Source organism: Triticum aestivum, chromosome 4B, assembly GCF_018294505.1.
Source record: "Triticum aestivum cultivar Chinese Spring chromosome 4B, IWGSC CS RefSeq v2.1, whole genome shotgun sequence".
Taxonomy (NCBI): domain Eukaryota; kingdom Viridiplantae; phylum Streptophyta; class Magnoliopsida; order Poales; family Poaceae; genus Triticum; species Triticum aestivum.
The window spans coordinates 109911127-109926850 of record NC_057804.1 but is presented as its reverse complement, the minus strand read 5'-3'; the positions used below and the strand labels follow the sequence as shown (position 1 = coordinate 109926850).

At 48.3% G+C, this 15724-nt stretch overlaps 3 protein-coding genes across 6 annotated transcripts; 2 read left to right on the top strand and 1 right to left on the bottom strand.

Annotated features, from left to right (window-relative positions):
• The first annotated feature begins 2487 nt into the window (after nt 1-2487).
• On the top strand, nt 2488-4289 carry LOC123091328 (uncharacterized). The gene is made up of 2 exons (XM_044512812.1): nt 2488-3446; nt 3620-4289. Exons 1-2 carry the CDS (start codon nt 2601-2603, stop codon nt 4208-4210), a joined length of 1437 nt encoding a protein of 478 aa, XP_044368747.1. The 5' UTR covers nt 2488-2600; the 3' UTR covers nt 4211-4289.
• A 1126-nt stretch (nt 4290-5415) lies between these two features.
• On the bottom strand, nt 5416-7125 carry LOC123091327 (LRR receptor-like serine/threonine-protein kinase RGI2). Its single transcript, XM_044512811.1, has one exon. It carries the CDS (start codon nt 7123-7125, stop codon nt 5416-5418), a length of 1710 nt encoding a protein of 569 aa, XP_044368746.1.
• LOC123091329 (uncharacterized) lies at nt 6866-10484 on the top strand. 4 transcript variants are annotated; one of them, XM_044512816.1, is made up of 3 exons: nt 6886-7092; nt 7161-7354; nt 8894-10484. In XM_044512816.1, exon 3 carries the CDS (start codon nt 9428-9430, stop codon nt 10253-10255), a length of 828 nt encoding a protein of 275 aa, XP_044368751.1. In that variant the 5' UTR covers nt 6886-7092; nt 7161-7354; nt 8894-9427; the 3' UTR covers nt 10256-10484. The 4 variants fall into 4 exon arrangements, with proteins under 4 accessions (XP_044368749.1, XP_044368751.1, XP_044368750.1 ...); XM_044512814.1 differs by having other exon boundaries at nt 6866-7092; nt 7171-10484; XM_044512815.1 differs by having other exon boundaries at nt 7161-10484.
• The last annotated feature ends 5240 nt before the right edge of the window (nt 10485-15724 follow it).

Sequence of the window (15724 nt, the reverse complement as noted above, 5' to 3'; positions counted from 1 at the left end):
CTTCTCGGCTTCTTCCCGCGGTCTGGGCACGGCAAAGGAGTGGCAGATGGCGACGAGGACGATGAGGGAGATCTTTCTCCCTCCTCTCCTTCCTTGTCTCTCTCCCTCTCTCATCTTTTCTCTTCAGCAGATCGGATCGAGCGCCGCCGTTCTTTGCCGCTGCTGGAGAGGGCAGTGAAGAGGAGGAAGAGGCGGCACGGTGGATAGCAGGGCAGAAGGGGAGGAGGCGGCGGCGCCGTGGAGAGGGAGGGGAGCGGGGCGGCTAGGGTTGGAGGGGAGGGGATTGGGGCGGACGAGGGAGGGAGGAGCGAGGGGCGCGATGCCGTTTTCTACCTCGCACGGTGTGCTCGCGTGGTGCGCTGCAACCCACGCGCGGCGCGAGGCGGCCTCCCTTCTCGGCTTCTTCCCGCGGTCTGGGCACGGCAGAGGAGTGGCAGATGGCGACGAGGACGATGAGGGAGATCTTTCTCCCTCCTCTCCTTCCTTGTCTCTCTCCCTCTCTCATCTTTTCTCTTCAGCAGATCGGATCGAGCGCCGCCGTTCTTTGCCGCCGCTGGAGAGGGCAGTGAAGAGGAGGAAGAGGCGGCACGGTGGATAGCAGGGCAGAAGGGGAGGAGGCGGCGGCGCCGTGGAGAGGGAGGGGAGCGGGGCGGCTAGGGTTGGAGGGGAGGGGATTGGGGCGGGCGAGGGAGGGAGGAGCGAGGGGCGCGATGCCGTTTTCTACCTCGCACGGTGTGCTCGCGTGGTGCGCTGCAACCCACGCACGGCGCGAGGCGGCCTCCCTTCTCGGCTTCTTCCCGCGGTCTGGGCACGGCAAAGGAGTGGCAGATGGCGACGAGGACGATGAGGGAGATCTTTCTCCCTCCTCTCCTTCCTTGTCTCTCTCCCTCTCTCATCTTTTCTCTTCAGCAGATCGGATCGAGCGCCGCCGTTCTTTGCCGCTGCTGGAGAGGGCAGTGAAGAGGAGGAAGAGGCGGCACGGTGGATAGCAGGGCAGAAGGGGAGGAGGCGGCGGCGCCGTGGAGAGGGAGGGGAGCGGGGCGGCTAGGGTTGGAGGGGAGGGGATTGGGGCGGACGAGGGAGGGAGGAGCGAGGGGCGCGATGCCGTTTTCTACCTCGCACGGTGTGCTCGCGTGGTGCGCTGCAACCCACGCGCGGCGCGAGGCGGCCTCCCTTCTCGGCTTCTTCCCGCGGTCTGGGCACGGCAGAGGAGTGGCAGATGGCGACGAGGACGATGAGGGAGATCTTTCTCCCTCCTCTCCTTCCTTGTCTCTCTCCCTCTCTCATCTTTTCTCTTCAGCAGATCGGATCGAGCGCCGCCGTTCTTTGCCGCCGCTGGAGAGGGCAGTGAAGAGGAGGAAGAGGCGGCACGGTGGATAGCAGGGCAGAAGGGGAGGAGGCGGCGGCGCCGTGGAGAGGGAGGGGAGCGGGGCGGCTAGGGTTGGAGGGGAGGGGATTGGGGCGGACGAGGGAGGGAGGAGCGAGGGGCGCGATGCCGTTTTCTACCTCGCACGGTGTGCTCGCGTGGTGCGCTGCAACCCACGCGCGGCGCGATACGGTGGACTTTTTTTCCTTCGCGTGGTACCGTGCGCTCGATGCCTTCGTTGTGACTACCTACCCCTTCATCCTTTATAAGTTAGATGTTCTCATTGTTTTTCTTTAACCAAACACCATCTGACTGTCAACGAGGGTGTCTGGGCCCTGACTATGCATTTGCTATGGCGACACAGGATATTCAACGACTTTGAGGACATCCTGTCCTCTCATTTTCTTGAACTGTGGCTCAACGCTTGTGGGTGGTGGGCGAGAATCAATCAGGATCTTAGGAAGAAAGTTGATGCTAAAGAGCTGCCTCGGAGTTGCTACACTGCATTTTCATGGAGTTTTATCCTATGCCTTCCTGTTATCTTTGTGATCCTGGGCTTAGTGTACCTTATACAGCTCGTCTACTTTTTTGGGCATTTTGTCTGCGTCGTCCTCTCATGGTGGCGCATAATACAGCGTGATTATGGAAGCAACGATGGAGATGGCAGCAAAGCAAACCTGATGCCAGCTCTAGACATATTCTATTCTTTGGTTCTCTGCCAAGGTGCATTCTTGTTTATATGGCTGTGGCTCCATCATGGGGAGATGTGGCCTGTCGTTTTTCTGCGACGAGCATGCAAGTTCCCAGAGAAGTGGGGCAGCAGATCGGTCTCAGAGTACCTCTTGGACACACAGGCGAAATGCTGGCGGGACCCTGCGTCCATCCATGGCAGGAAATTGATCCACTACGCCGTCGACTTGCTGGGCTCTGAATCACAGCAAGACTATCTCTCGGGGGCAAGGATGCTCGACACCTTCATTAAGCTGGATGCAGATGTAAGATCACTTCTTCTTCCCTCGAGGCCAAAGATTGTGAAGCTGATCGATACACTGGGGTGGAGAAGCAGCGATAGAGAGATCAGGGAGCTCGCCGCCAGGATTGTCGCCTATCTTGCAGGTGAGATCCATCTAACCCAGTACCCTGGGGCAATACGGTGTCCCTGCTCGATACTAGCCTGCCATATTGGAACAACCAACAAGGACACAATCATTGCTCAACTCAAAATAAGTCAGAAATGCCTATTAATGCTAAAGAAAGATTGATTCATTATGTCAGAAATATAGAGGAGCACAGAGCAAAAAGGATTGAACTCAGAGCAAAAAAGGTTAAAACCCAAGCGGGTGACGCCCAACAAGATGAAGCGGATATCCCAATTCATGGCAGCAAAGGAGATGGCTGGAACGAGTTAATTCTGCAAGGCATGACAATTCTTGAGAAGCTCGCGACCGACCAACAGAACTGCAGCGACATCTGCAGCACCCCTGATCTCCTCCCCAAGATCATGGCGCCTCTTCACTCTGAGACACTAATCCAAGATATCAGTATAGATGCATGGGCAGATATAGTAAACGGATCGTTGATAGTGGTTCACAGGCTCATCCATGCTCCTGAGTGGACAGGCAGAAGGGTGCACTCTGAAGTATGTTCTAGCAAACATGCCGTGAGCAACCTGGAGGAAATTCTTGATGAGGGCAATGGAAATGTCGTAGAACTGCAGATGCGGGCCATGGAGATCCTGACAGAACTGGCTATGGATATGCAAACTGATCTCAGCAGTAAAACAATAGTAAATCTCATCAAGAAGCAGCTGCAGATCTTCCTTGCTGACGGTGAACCGGAAGAACAAGACACCAAGCTCGTCACGAAAAGGCTGAAAGTAACGGCTGGTAAAACATTGGCACTATTATCCAAGACAGTAACTATATCTGCGCTTGTAGGGAGGGAATATGAGAACATTGTTGAATTACTTGATGCTAAGAACACGATTGTATACAGAACAATAGCAGCAGAGATCTTGGAGAATTTGTGTAGTCACCATCAAATGGACAAGGAACATGTGAAGACTATCTTGCTGCCAAAGGTAACGGTTTCAACCTGTTTATCTAATTCAAACATCTTCTAGAGCAGCACAACACTAGCAAGTTCAAAACATAAAACTGTAACTATGTACAATTGAGTTTCGCAAAAGGAAAATATACTAATTGAAAAGTTCCCGCTGCCTCACATTTACCAGTCTCGTGCTTATTATTGCAGCTACTCACACAAGTGTTGAACAGCCAAAGAGAACCCACAACTGAAGCATCTCAAAGCAATGTTTCTGCATCGGGCGATGATGCAGAGCAGCAACAGCTTTCTATACTGGGAAATGATGAAGAAAAACAACTTTCGGAGCACAAGAGCCAAAATAAGTCCACCGATCAAACAATTGAGGAGCGAACTGCTATGATGGAATTGCAAGAAGCGTTCTTATCTCTTATTTTGGTGATATGCAGCAAACAGATCAGTGCAGATGACCTCAACGTCGTGGCTCTAACGATCGTCACAGCAGAAGGTGAATTTGTGGCGAAGCTCAAGACTATAGTAGAAGAGAACTGTGAGGCCACGGCTAACAGCCTAAGAATTGTCAAGCTTTGCGGTCAGATTGCTCTTACAATGATGCGGCGCGGCCAGTACAGCGCACACTTCAAGGATCAGAAATTCATGGAGACACTGTCTAAGGCTTCGACAATCATGTCTAACCTTGAAAGCTGCATGCTCTTTGCTGGTACTGACTGTGGAGCCAAGAAGACTGTCAGGCCCCTCTTCTCGGATCTTGTGAAAGAGGCACAAGCGTTGGCTGCTTAAAAAATGTATTTTTAATCATTATTTTCTACCATTGTGATGCCTTATTTCTTTATACTATATCAAACAATTGTGTCGTCTCTATTTCTCTTTGCCAAAGAAGATTGCGTAACTGAAATTGTACACACATTTTATGGAACAAGTAATTTGCTATGTTACAGCCAGTTTGTACCTGAAGAAGATCAATGCTACGTACCCATTTTGTTTCTATCCTGAAACGTACCCAAATCTACCAGCCTTGATGACAAGGCGCCATAACAAGAGCAAGGACGTTGGGGACGGGGACTCACCGACGGATTTTTCTCCGGAGAGTGCCGCGACGAGGCGGCGATTCCGGCTGGCATCCCCACCGGAAGAGGATAGATGGAGTGCGTGGGGCGGATGGGTTTGGGAGGGAACAGCGCCGCCTTGCGAGTTCTGCGGCTCGTCCGGCGGCGGCTAGGGTTTCCGTCATCCCCAATTCCGGTATGAAACCCCAACTCCGCACGTGGCACGCACACTTTCGGCCTTCCTTTCCACCGCCACGCCCTTGCCTCTACGCGCCGCTGCCTCGGCCGCCCTCGTCACCGATGCCGCCGCCTACTCCTCACGCCGCGTGGCTGTGCTCACGCCGTCCTGATCCGGCGACGTGCGGCGGGCAGGATGAGGTAGGTGCCTCCTTTCTTAGCCTTCCGTGTGTGCCCCCGAACGGCAGATCTGCGTTGCTCGTAGCAGTCGTAGGTACCATTCCTCTGATTGCTTCAGGTTGCAGGGGATTTTTTTTTTCTCAAAAAGAGGGGAAAAAATCGGCCTCTGCATCGAGTGTCAGGTTGCAATGGATGATTGGCCAATAGAGCACCAACATTCAAGCATCTCCTGGATCAGTCTTGCCTGCAGTCTTGATTGTTCAAGATCTACAACTGCGAGAATACCGAACGATTGTTCTTAATTGAAGTCCAATGCGTTGTTGTTCGTTGAGTGTTCTTAATCGAACTCTTCCTAACCATGTTCCACAGGACAATCTGAATACTCTGCTTCAGTTCAACTGTTTTGCGGAGAAAATGCCTTTCAAAACAAATTATAGGGAGAAAAATATAACTGTAGTTTAGTTTTTATTTCTTATTACAACAGCATTGTTATCTTTAGTCCTAACCACAAAAATATTACGTGCATCCATGGCTTGGCGTTGGGTTTGGCTTGCAGCACGAATTAATCAGCTAGTTGCCCATTCAACCTGTAAGCCACCCGTTTCTGATCCCATCCCCATAGAAAGAGATGACGAAGCCAACCACAAATGAAACTGCCGCAACCCATATAGCCGAGCTGTGATCTTCGGTGCTTGTCATCACGTCTGAAGCGTTGGCGGTACTGTTAAGAAGATCTGGATTTCCTGTGGAATCGACTGCCACAGATGATCGAAATGCTGGAAGGGATCCTGACAGCTGATTATAAGAAAGCACTAACTGTGTCAAGCTTTGCAAACCTTCGAGCGAGGATGGTATCGGGCCAGACAAGTCGTTGTAGGAAAGATCAAGGATCTCCAGGTCCTTCAAAACACCAATATTTGAAGGAATAGACCCACTGAGATGGTTGTGACTTAGATTCAGAAGTGCACTCAAGCTGGTCGGCATTGTGGGGATGACACCAGTGAGCTCATTATCCCCGAGATGAAGCTCAATAAGAGATTGCGGTGAACTGATTGAAGTTGGAATGACGCCAGTGATCTTGTTGCCTTGCAAATTTATGTTTGAAAGCCGTGGTAGCTGGAAAATTTCATGTGGTATCTCTCCAGTAAATGAGTTTTGGCTAAGGTTCAGTAGATTCAAGTTCACCAGATTGACAAGTGTGCTTGGTATATGTCCATCAAAATTGTTTATTTGGAGTTTCAGAACAGACAGGCTATCAAGTTTGCCGATCTCAGTGGGCACTGCACCATTCAACTGGTTGCTTGCCAGATTCAAGAGAGCCAACTTACTGCATCTGCCAACATGCCGGGGTATGCCTCCCACCAAGTAGTTATTGTTCAGCTCAAGATAAGACAAGCTTGAGGCATCACCAATCGAGCCTGGGATGCTGCCACTGAGCAAGTTCCCTCCGAGACAAAGGCGATAGAGGCTGCGAGAGAATCCTCGCGGGATGTGCCCTTCAAGCCTGTTGCCGGTGAGATCAACGGTATGCAAACCAGCAGCCAAGAACAGATCAGAAGGTATCTCACCACTAAGCTTATTGTAACTCAAATCCAACATCTCGGTATTCATGGTGATTTCACTAGGTATCAAGCCACTGAAGCTGTTGCTAGATAACACCAGTTCCTTCAAAGAGTGGACCATAATTGTTGGGAGGCTACCACCAAGTGTATTGTTACTAAGGTTCAAGCTTCTTAATCTGGGCAAAGAACTCAACTGTTCGTCTACATTTCCACCCAGCAAACTGAAGGAGAAATCAAGAACCTCCAGTTTGCGGAAACCAGTGAAGTCGCCGAGCGGTCCAGGCAACTGAGAGTAGCTCAAATTGAGCGTGCGCAATCTAGCACCCAGGGGGCATGAGGAGAGCTGCCGTGGCAGATCGGTGAACCTGTTTTTTGAGAGATCCAGAGATTCCAAGGTATCAAGGGAGCATAAGCAGGCAATTACGGTGGAGTTGGAGAGGCCAAAGCGAGACATGGAGAGGTGGTGCACAACTGCAGATGAACCAGGGCAGTTAGACGGCACAGAGCAAGTGACCCCACTCCACAGGCACGGGTTCGGGTCGGTTGTGTCCCAGTGGCTCCACGGAGCCATGGCGGAGACCATGCTTGAAAGGTTTCTCATGGTGCTTTCCTGTGCTTTGTTTAGCCGCAGAGGTTGCACACGGGCCATGGGCAAATCAAACAGCAAGAAAAACAGCAGCGCTAGCAATAACCCATGGTGAGAATATGAGCCATACCTGCTCTTCTCCATGGCTACCTCTTCTCTTCTGTAACCTATCGGGTCAGCTGTTTGCAGGTGTGGTGATGGTGGTGTTGCAAAGGGCTTGATCGATCCACTATCATATGTGGAAGAAGATGGGTAGGAGAAGCAATGGTAGAGAAAGTAGCAATGGTCAGATTAGTGGCGCAAGACCCCATCTGCGGCGTACACGAAGGGGGTCAACTTTGACTCAAAGTGATGTGGCGCCTCACAGCATCAGGTTGGTATCAATCGTCATCGTTACCTCGTCAGCTTGCAAGTTTGAACCGTGTTCTATTCATCGGCAAGTGGTCTGATCTGTGGAATAGTACCACTAGCATTTACTCATTTACCAGTAAGAATGGTGGAATGGTCTATTCTAAGAAGACCGTAAGTCAATGCCAACACTAAACATAAAAATAAACCACAAATATGATGATTTTGTGCTCAAAATCTGTTGTTCTGGAAGTAAACCTATGTTTTGCACAATTATTTCGGCGTTTCTACATATTTTCTTATCATGCCTGTATTTTTAAGCAACTATTTTGAGCTAAAAATTCGTTCAAGGAAATTAAGCAATGGCTGATGAGATTAACGTTGCTGACATGCCTTGGGGCCTTAATCCGCCAATTTAAGATGCGTCCACCATTAGGATTATTCGGCACCACGTGTATCCTTTCACTCATATTACTATCATTTTCCTCTAAAAGAAAAAAAAATTAACGCATGTGTTTCCCAACAGGTTTTACTTTATTTACAGTAGAATATCTTAATGCAACTTTTGCAAACTTTGCTACTTTACCTTTGAACTAAAGGAAAGAAAATGAGCTGTTTTCAGCACCCTTGTGTTGGCTTATATTGGTAAATTTGAATATTGATGTACATTTATGCTATGCAGTGATAGCTTAAAACTGAATAACTGTTTAGTAAAGGCACTGAAGATTAAGGGCAGCCCCAGTGCATGTAGCTCCCGCTTGCGCAGGGTCTGGGGAAGGGTCCGACCACTTTGGGTCTATTGTATGCAGTCTTTCCCTACATTTCTGCAAAAGGCTGTTTCCAGGACTTGAACCCGTGACCTCTTGGTCACAAGGCAGCAGCTCTACCACTGCGCCAAGGAAGATTACTGATAATTTTGGTTCTAGTTCCCTGGAGATCGTATGACAAATTGCTGGACTCATGAGATGTTTCATTGGCTAATACTCATGAGACCGTGTGACAGATTGCTGGATTTGTGCAATATGGATTCCCTCCTCACACAATAAGTTTGAAGCATATACTTTCAGAGCCTTCTTTAAATGTTTTGGCAGCAGAGAGTTGGTTTTACTGTCAATTTATACAGAAGTAGTGCTAATTAAAATTAGCATTTTTTAATACTTGTATCCACTATTTCCGAACTAGGCTTTCGTCCCGCTTTATAGATAAAGCAAACATCCATACAATCAAGTACCAATCACGATAGCAAATAAGACGGCTGGGGCCACAGCACAATCACACCCAAGAAAGAAAGAAGAAACATAAAAAGGCCACCGGGTGGCAAACTAAGAAGCCGTCGTACGGGTGGAAACAAGGACCTCACTTGTATCCACTATTGGCAACCACTTATCATTTAGTTTTATGAGAAACACAACAACCTGAGCATTTGTAACATTCGTACGATCAGGGATGCTAGATAAGTGTCACTCATCTATTGGAAAAGACTCAAAGAGGCCTAGAAGCAAACCTTTTCAGCTTAGCTGCACATCACATGTTTGAGGGCTAATCCATTCCGTTATTACTTCAGCAGGTTGCAACATCAACAAAAGGCGCTGTACCTCCGTTGGTGGCATGTAACATTTGCCATCTCAATCAGAATCATGTCTCTGGACAGTTTGTTACAAGGCTCCTATCCCCCTTGGAAACTGCATGCCAGAACTGAAAAAAAGAGCTATCATTTCTCTCAACCACTCTCATGACACCAGAATTTCTGTTCTGTTCTGTGCTTCTCTGACAGCAGTTGTTACCGTGCTCGTCTCCTTGGAGCCAGACAGATAGCCAGCCAGACAAGAGTGCCCAGAAAGCTAGCGTCCCTGCTTCAGCGCCACTCCTGCAGATTTTTCTACGCGAGCATTGTGAGTTTTCTGTAACTTCTTTTAGGTGGCAAGTCATTGTTCTTGCTTGTTGCTACTGGGAAACTGGTTGCTTGGGGCTAGCTGCTGGTGGCCAGTGTGCTATTGAAGTGGAAGCAAAGAAACCAGCGGCCTCTCACCTCCATATAAACCTCCGGGAGCTTGTGAATGTTTCTTGCAGCCCAGATCCTTGAGGAGGCAGAACGTCCATGGCATCTGATCGCGTCGAGGTCGACACCGCCCGCCCTTTCCGGTCCGTGAAGGAGGCGGTGGCGGTGTTCGGGGAGCACATCCTCGTCGGCGGGAGCAACTCCAGATACAGCAGCAGTGCGGTTGCCATTGCCGATCCGCATGCCAATGCCACCCCTAACGCCAAGCACGAAGATTGCAGTAGGAGCAGTACCGCCACCCTTTCTCCAGATGCAATGGCAGAGGTAGATGCGGAACCGGTGCATGAGGCAACGGCAGCTATTGTGCCTATGTACTCCGCGCACTCCTCGCCGTCGTTCACGTCGCCGCGTTCGGCGTATGGCGACGACGGCGAGCTTGGTTGCCAAGACGACGAGGCCGGGCTCGCGGTCGTGAGCTCCATCAAGAAGCTGGAGGCGGAGGTGGCCGATACGAGACGGGAGGTGCTGCAGCTGAGGAAGAGGGGCACCGAGATGGAGATGGCCGTGGCCAGCCTCAACGCGCAGCTCCACCGAGGCCTCTCGAGGCTGGCCGAGATCGAGGCCGACAAGGCTGCGGCGGCGGCACGGTGCAGCATCCGTGGGGACGCCGACGTGATGGCGGCGGCCATGGTGCGGAGCGAGCGGTGGGCGGAGAAGTCCAGCACGTACAGCAGCGAGTACCTGCCGTCCTTCAGCCACGCGCTGAGCCTCGGCGAGATCGACGACGACCTGCTCGGCGGCAGGAGGAGGAAGGCGCAGAAGGTGAAGCCCATCGTGCCCCTCATCGGTGACATCCTCTTCTCCAAGAGTTTCTCCAAGAGGAAGAGCGGCAAGGACAGCGGGGATCTCTCCGGCGTGTTAGGGTGATCATCACTTGCTTGCTTCGTGCTCAGGTTGTGGCTGCTTGCGTTGCGTGTGGTTTGGATGGAGCATGTGCTTTCTTTGGTCCTTTCTTTCTCTTTGGTTGGGGTTTTTCATTTTTCTTTGTGCGAGCCTGTAAATGTAAAATATTGATGAATGCTTTGTATCTACCCCTTCGTCTCAAAATGGAAGATCATTTCTTACACTATCATAATGTAAAAAATGATGTTATATTTTGAGGATGGTTTCAGTGGCGGAACTAGCATCAGATCACGCCTAGGGCTAAATTAGCTTGAGTGTTGCACTTGAGTGATTTTGTATAGTATTTTATAAGAAGGAACTACAAAGGCAAATGTTGCTAGGCCTAGGGCTATAGCCCCAACTGCCCTAGGCCTGTCTCCGCCACTGGACGGAGGGAGTATGTTTTAGGTGATGACCGTTATCTGATTTGGCTAGCTGTTTTAGAGTAGAGTTATTCGGCTTGCAATCCGTTTGCCATGGTTTATAAAAATAAAGGCATGTAAATAAAAACACGACAAAACAAATCAGACATGCTAAAAAGCACAAAAGTGTACAACTAGACTTCGCGGCACACCGCCAAAAATAAGCACATGATATAACCTGAACATGGAAGGGAAATGACACACCACGTCGCTGTCGCGTCTGCCTTAAGAGAACAAGAGTTACCACCCTTGGTGCTGGCAAAAAAGGGTTGGTAGAGAAATCAAGGCAACACCCCCAGAGGGACACTAACACTCGCAAGCATTGTCACCATCGGCACCTTGCGCGAAGCTTTCGCTCGATACCTCCCGCACACCTCTCTGAAGGGACCCAAACCACCATGTGTTAGAGATATGACGGGCAAAACAACATGATGAAGAACAAAAACAAGCAGGAGACACAAGATTTAACGTGGAAACCCCCTCCAACGTGAAGGGGGGAAAACCACGGGCGCCAGCCAGCAAATTTTCACTATATCGGGGGAGGTTACAAACGCCGGGGATTATCAACTGATCAACTCATCTCGTGTGGCGTCTTACAAAGGATATATATAACACAGGTGAACTAGGTCAATACAGATCCGTACCGCCGGGAGGGGGGGCAGGCATCCCTGTTGGGGGCGGCCCACCAGCCACTAGGGCTAATGAGTTATACCAACTAAGCTAAGTCTAAGCAAACCTCAAACTTAGCGACAAGAACTGGCTTTGTTAACATATCAGCAGGATTATCAGGAGTACTAATCTTGCATACCTTTAGTTTACCTTACTCAACAATGTCTCCGACATAAATGGTATTTGACATCAATGTGCTTTGTTCTCTCATGGAACATCTGATCCTTTGTGAGGTATATGGCACTCTGACTGTGAAAGGGCATGTAGCCCCTAAGTGTGGTTTTGGTAATTAAATGACAATCTCTATGGACTAATGTTTTCAGTGAGATATATTTGAAGGTTTTGTCCATAGATAGTGCCTCAAGGATATTGGACGGAATCAAGGATGAAGTCCATATATATGAAGATAGTGCCTCAAGGATATTGGACGGAATCAAGGATGAAGTCCATATATATATATATGAAGATAGTGCCTCAAGGATATTGGACAGAATCAAGGATGAAGTCCATATATATGAAGATATATTTGCCCTATGCTTTGGTACTAAATGACAATTCCTATGGAGCATCAAGTGCATTTAATCTTATATGAAGATATGTTCCATAGTGATGCTTGAAGTGCATTGGGCTGTTTTGTGAAGTCTGCCATCAAAGCATCCGAAGAAGTCCTCATGGTATCCTTCTTTGGATACCCCGTGCACACGGGCTTGTACCATGCGCACGGGGTCGAGTGTCAACTCTCTGGATACCCCATGCTTACTGGGCCTAGGTGTTGGCTCTCGAGATCCCATATCCAGTGAGGTTTCAAGTTGGTCTTCGGGTACTTCTATTGAAGCCATCAATATTGGTTTCAATGCCTAATCTAATTATGTTCATGATGGAGTGCATTGGAGGATCTCAAAGATTGATATATTTGGGCTTCTGAGGATCAAGGCTTGAGAGAGTAATCAAAGAGAAGAATTCAAGTTATGGTCTCAAGACAAGATCATGGTGAGATCATGTGTTGGGTTTCGGTTGATCAAGTCTTGAAGCAAGCAACTAGAGTGACGAATTCATTATGCCTCTCAAGAGATTGTGATGGAGTTTTTAGAAGGGCAAGTGGTGACCAAGATGATATTCATAGTGGAACTTGATATGGTCATGGAAGAGTCTTTGGTGATATAGTCTTGAAGCAATGAAGGGAAATGAAGAGTTCATTGTGGCTTTCAAGAAACCAAGATGGAGCTTCGAGTAAAGATGTTGGTTGACCAAGATGAAGCTCAAAGATTATATCTAAGTGGTCAACTCTCAAAGCACAAACATTGTACCACGTGAGATCAAGTGATCTAGTGGTATGGTAAGTAATTGTGAATTGTGCTTTGTTACCTAACCCATGCTATGTGTTTGGTATGTCTATGTGGGTTAGGTGTTTCTCATGGGCTTGCATCAAAAGGAAAGATCTCAAGTAGCCTATGTGTGGATGACATCAAGTGGTGATGGTCATCGGGTTCGAGGATTCCAAGTGCAAGATGAGAAGCCGGAGGTTATATGCTTTGAAGCTTGCGGTCCACATCATGATAATGCTCATGTGAAGATGGGCTTAAGTTAAGGCTTCCCTCATTGCAATATGAGGAATCAATTCAAGCATCTTCACCAAGTGGTTGTGGACAAGAAAGGGATTCCAACTTGAGACAAGCATTGGAGTCATCACCAAGCTCAAGTTGAATATGCAAGGCAAAGGTATACCTTAGCTAGGTTTTCCTAGTTTTGCCGGTCTCATGGTGCTTGGAGGGAGACCGGATTATAGGTTTGATAGCCGTACTATCAAGAGGGACTCTCGGGCAAGTAGCTTGATCATGTCGCATGTAGAGAGCTCAAACCTTTGCATTACTTGCATCATTATTTATTGTTGATCTTGGGTGGTTCTCTATGTGAGGACCTTGGGCTTTTCCATAGCTTCAAAACAAGCCCAAGATCATCGAATTCGGAGTCCGTATGCCAAAGTTATCACTGTTTTAGTGGGCTGCTGCAGGCTGTTCTGGGTACCCCGTGGACACGGGGTTTTTGACCCCCGTGGGCACGGGGCCCCGTGCACACGGGCCTTTTGTGACGGCCCCGTGGGCACGGGGTCTAAACCCCCGTGGGCACGGGGTGTCCAGGAAGTGCCCGTTGGAGCCCCAACGGCTAGTTTTGGAAGTTGGCTATAAAAGAGCCCTTCCTCCCCACCGGTTTGGGGGTTGTTCATTCACATTCTAAACATCATTTTGAGCCTCTTACCACCTCTCCCAAACCCCTATCTCCCTTCTAAGTGAAGGGTGATTTGTGGATGGATCTTGGAGTCATTTGTTGATTTCCTCCATTGCATCCCCTCTCTTCAATCTCCCACTTTCTTGAGTTGCATCTTGTGAGATTGAGAGAGTGAGTTGAGCATTTGTTGCTTGACCTTGCATTGCATTTGTTGCATTGGTTTGAGCTCCCCGCATCGATTTGTTCGTGTGAGAGCCCGTGAGTTTATTACTCTTGGAGGCTTCGCCTCCTAGACGGTTTGGTGATATATTGAGAAGATTGTGAAGAGGCCTATGTGGCCAAGGTTCTCCCGGAAGCTTCCTTTTGTGGTGTGCTCCGAGGAAGGGTGTTCAAGTGGCCTAGGTGGTCAAGTTCCTCCGGAAGCTTCCGTGGTTGTGGTGTGCTCCGGAGAGGTTTGTAAAGGTGTGGTGGTCGCCTTCAAGACCAACCCCGAGTGAATCGAGGCTCATCCGTTGGGGGTGACTCGAAAGGGAGAATACGGTGAGTCACTTGGTGACGCCCCGGAGCTTTGGCTACGGCACCGCTCTAACGGAGATTAGCACTCTCACGAGTGTGAACTTCGGGATAAATCCGCGTCCCCGACTCACTTGTGGTTATCTCATACCCACACCCTTTACTTTCCGCAATTCATACTTGCCCATATTGATATATCTTGTGATAGTTGAATTGCTTAGTTGTTCCTTCATTTCCATATCTTGTGATATAGTTTGTGCTTGCTAGTTTGCTTAATTGCCTATCTTGTTTAGCATAGGTTGTTGGTGCACTTAGTTGAGCCTAGCATTTTAGGATTTGTGCTTGAAAAGTATCCGTTAGTTTAATTCCGCATTAGGATAAAGCCAAATCCGTAAAAGTTTTAAAACTCCTATTCACCCCCCCTCTAGTCGTCATCTAGATCATTTCAATTGGTATCAGAGCTTTGGTCTCTCCTTGGTAGGCTTCACCGCCTAGAGAGTAAAGATGTCGACTAGTGGTATAGTGCACGATGACACCTTTTGTTTTAGTGGCACAAACTATCACTTGTGGAAAATTCGCATGCTTTGTCATTTTCGGACCATGGGTCCATGTTTTGTGCGAATTGTTCTTGTAGGGGCTTCTCCGTGGAAGGACGACCTTTTTCCAACTAGTGAGGAAAATGATGATATGCTTTGTGGATATAGTGCTAAGAATGCCATAATCCGGTTTATATCCCTCGAAGTATTTGAGTCTATCATGAATTGTGTGACGGCTCATGATATGTGGACCAAACTTGAAGAAATATATGGTGGGTCTAATCTTGTTGATGTTCATCATCTTCCGGAGGAGCTAATCAAGGAGGTCTCCACATCTTCAAATCATGAAGATCTCCATATTGCTTCTTCCTCCGTGTACTTGGACATTTCAACTTCTTCCGCCTCACCATCATGTGGCATGTCCCAAGGTAATGACATGGTGAGTGAAAATATCATTTGTGATGATTGTGATGATGTGCTCAACATTGATGATCTTACATGTATACATGGTAGTGTTGTAGATTCTATGGACTTGAGCATATCTAGCAAAAATGACTTACATTCTTGTGCTGATAGTCCATGCATATCATTTGGAGATTCCTTGAATACCTTTTGTGATGATATGCTTGATACTCCTTGTTTCCATGGTCTATGTGCTTCTATTTCCTCTTGTTGTTGTTTGACTAACCATGTAGAGGAAACAAGAGAAAATAGTGCACACATCATTAATGAGGAAATTGCTAGAGGAGCAAAGAAGGACATCACCTTGTTGGAGAGGAAATGCTATGAGTGTCAAGACCATGGACATGGATATCCTACTCTTGATGATAAAGAAACTCCCTCTCCAAAAGAATCATCATCAACCTCCGATGTTCACATGGGCCTCATGGCAAGAGGTAATACTGAGGTATCATCTAATCTTTGTAATGATATTGATGAGAGTAATGATGAATGTGATAGGGATATGAGTCAAGAAATATATGAAATTGGTAATTCTCTTTGTGGGGTAAATAAGAACACTTATGAGATGTTTAAAGATCTTATCACTCATTTTGGAAAGTGTAATGATTTACTTCACAAAGAGCAAG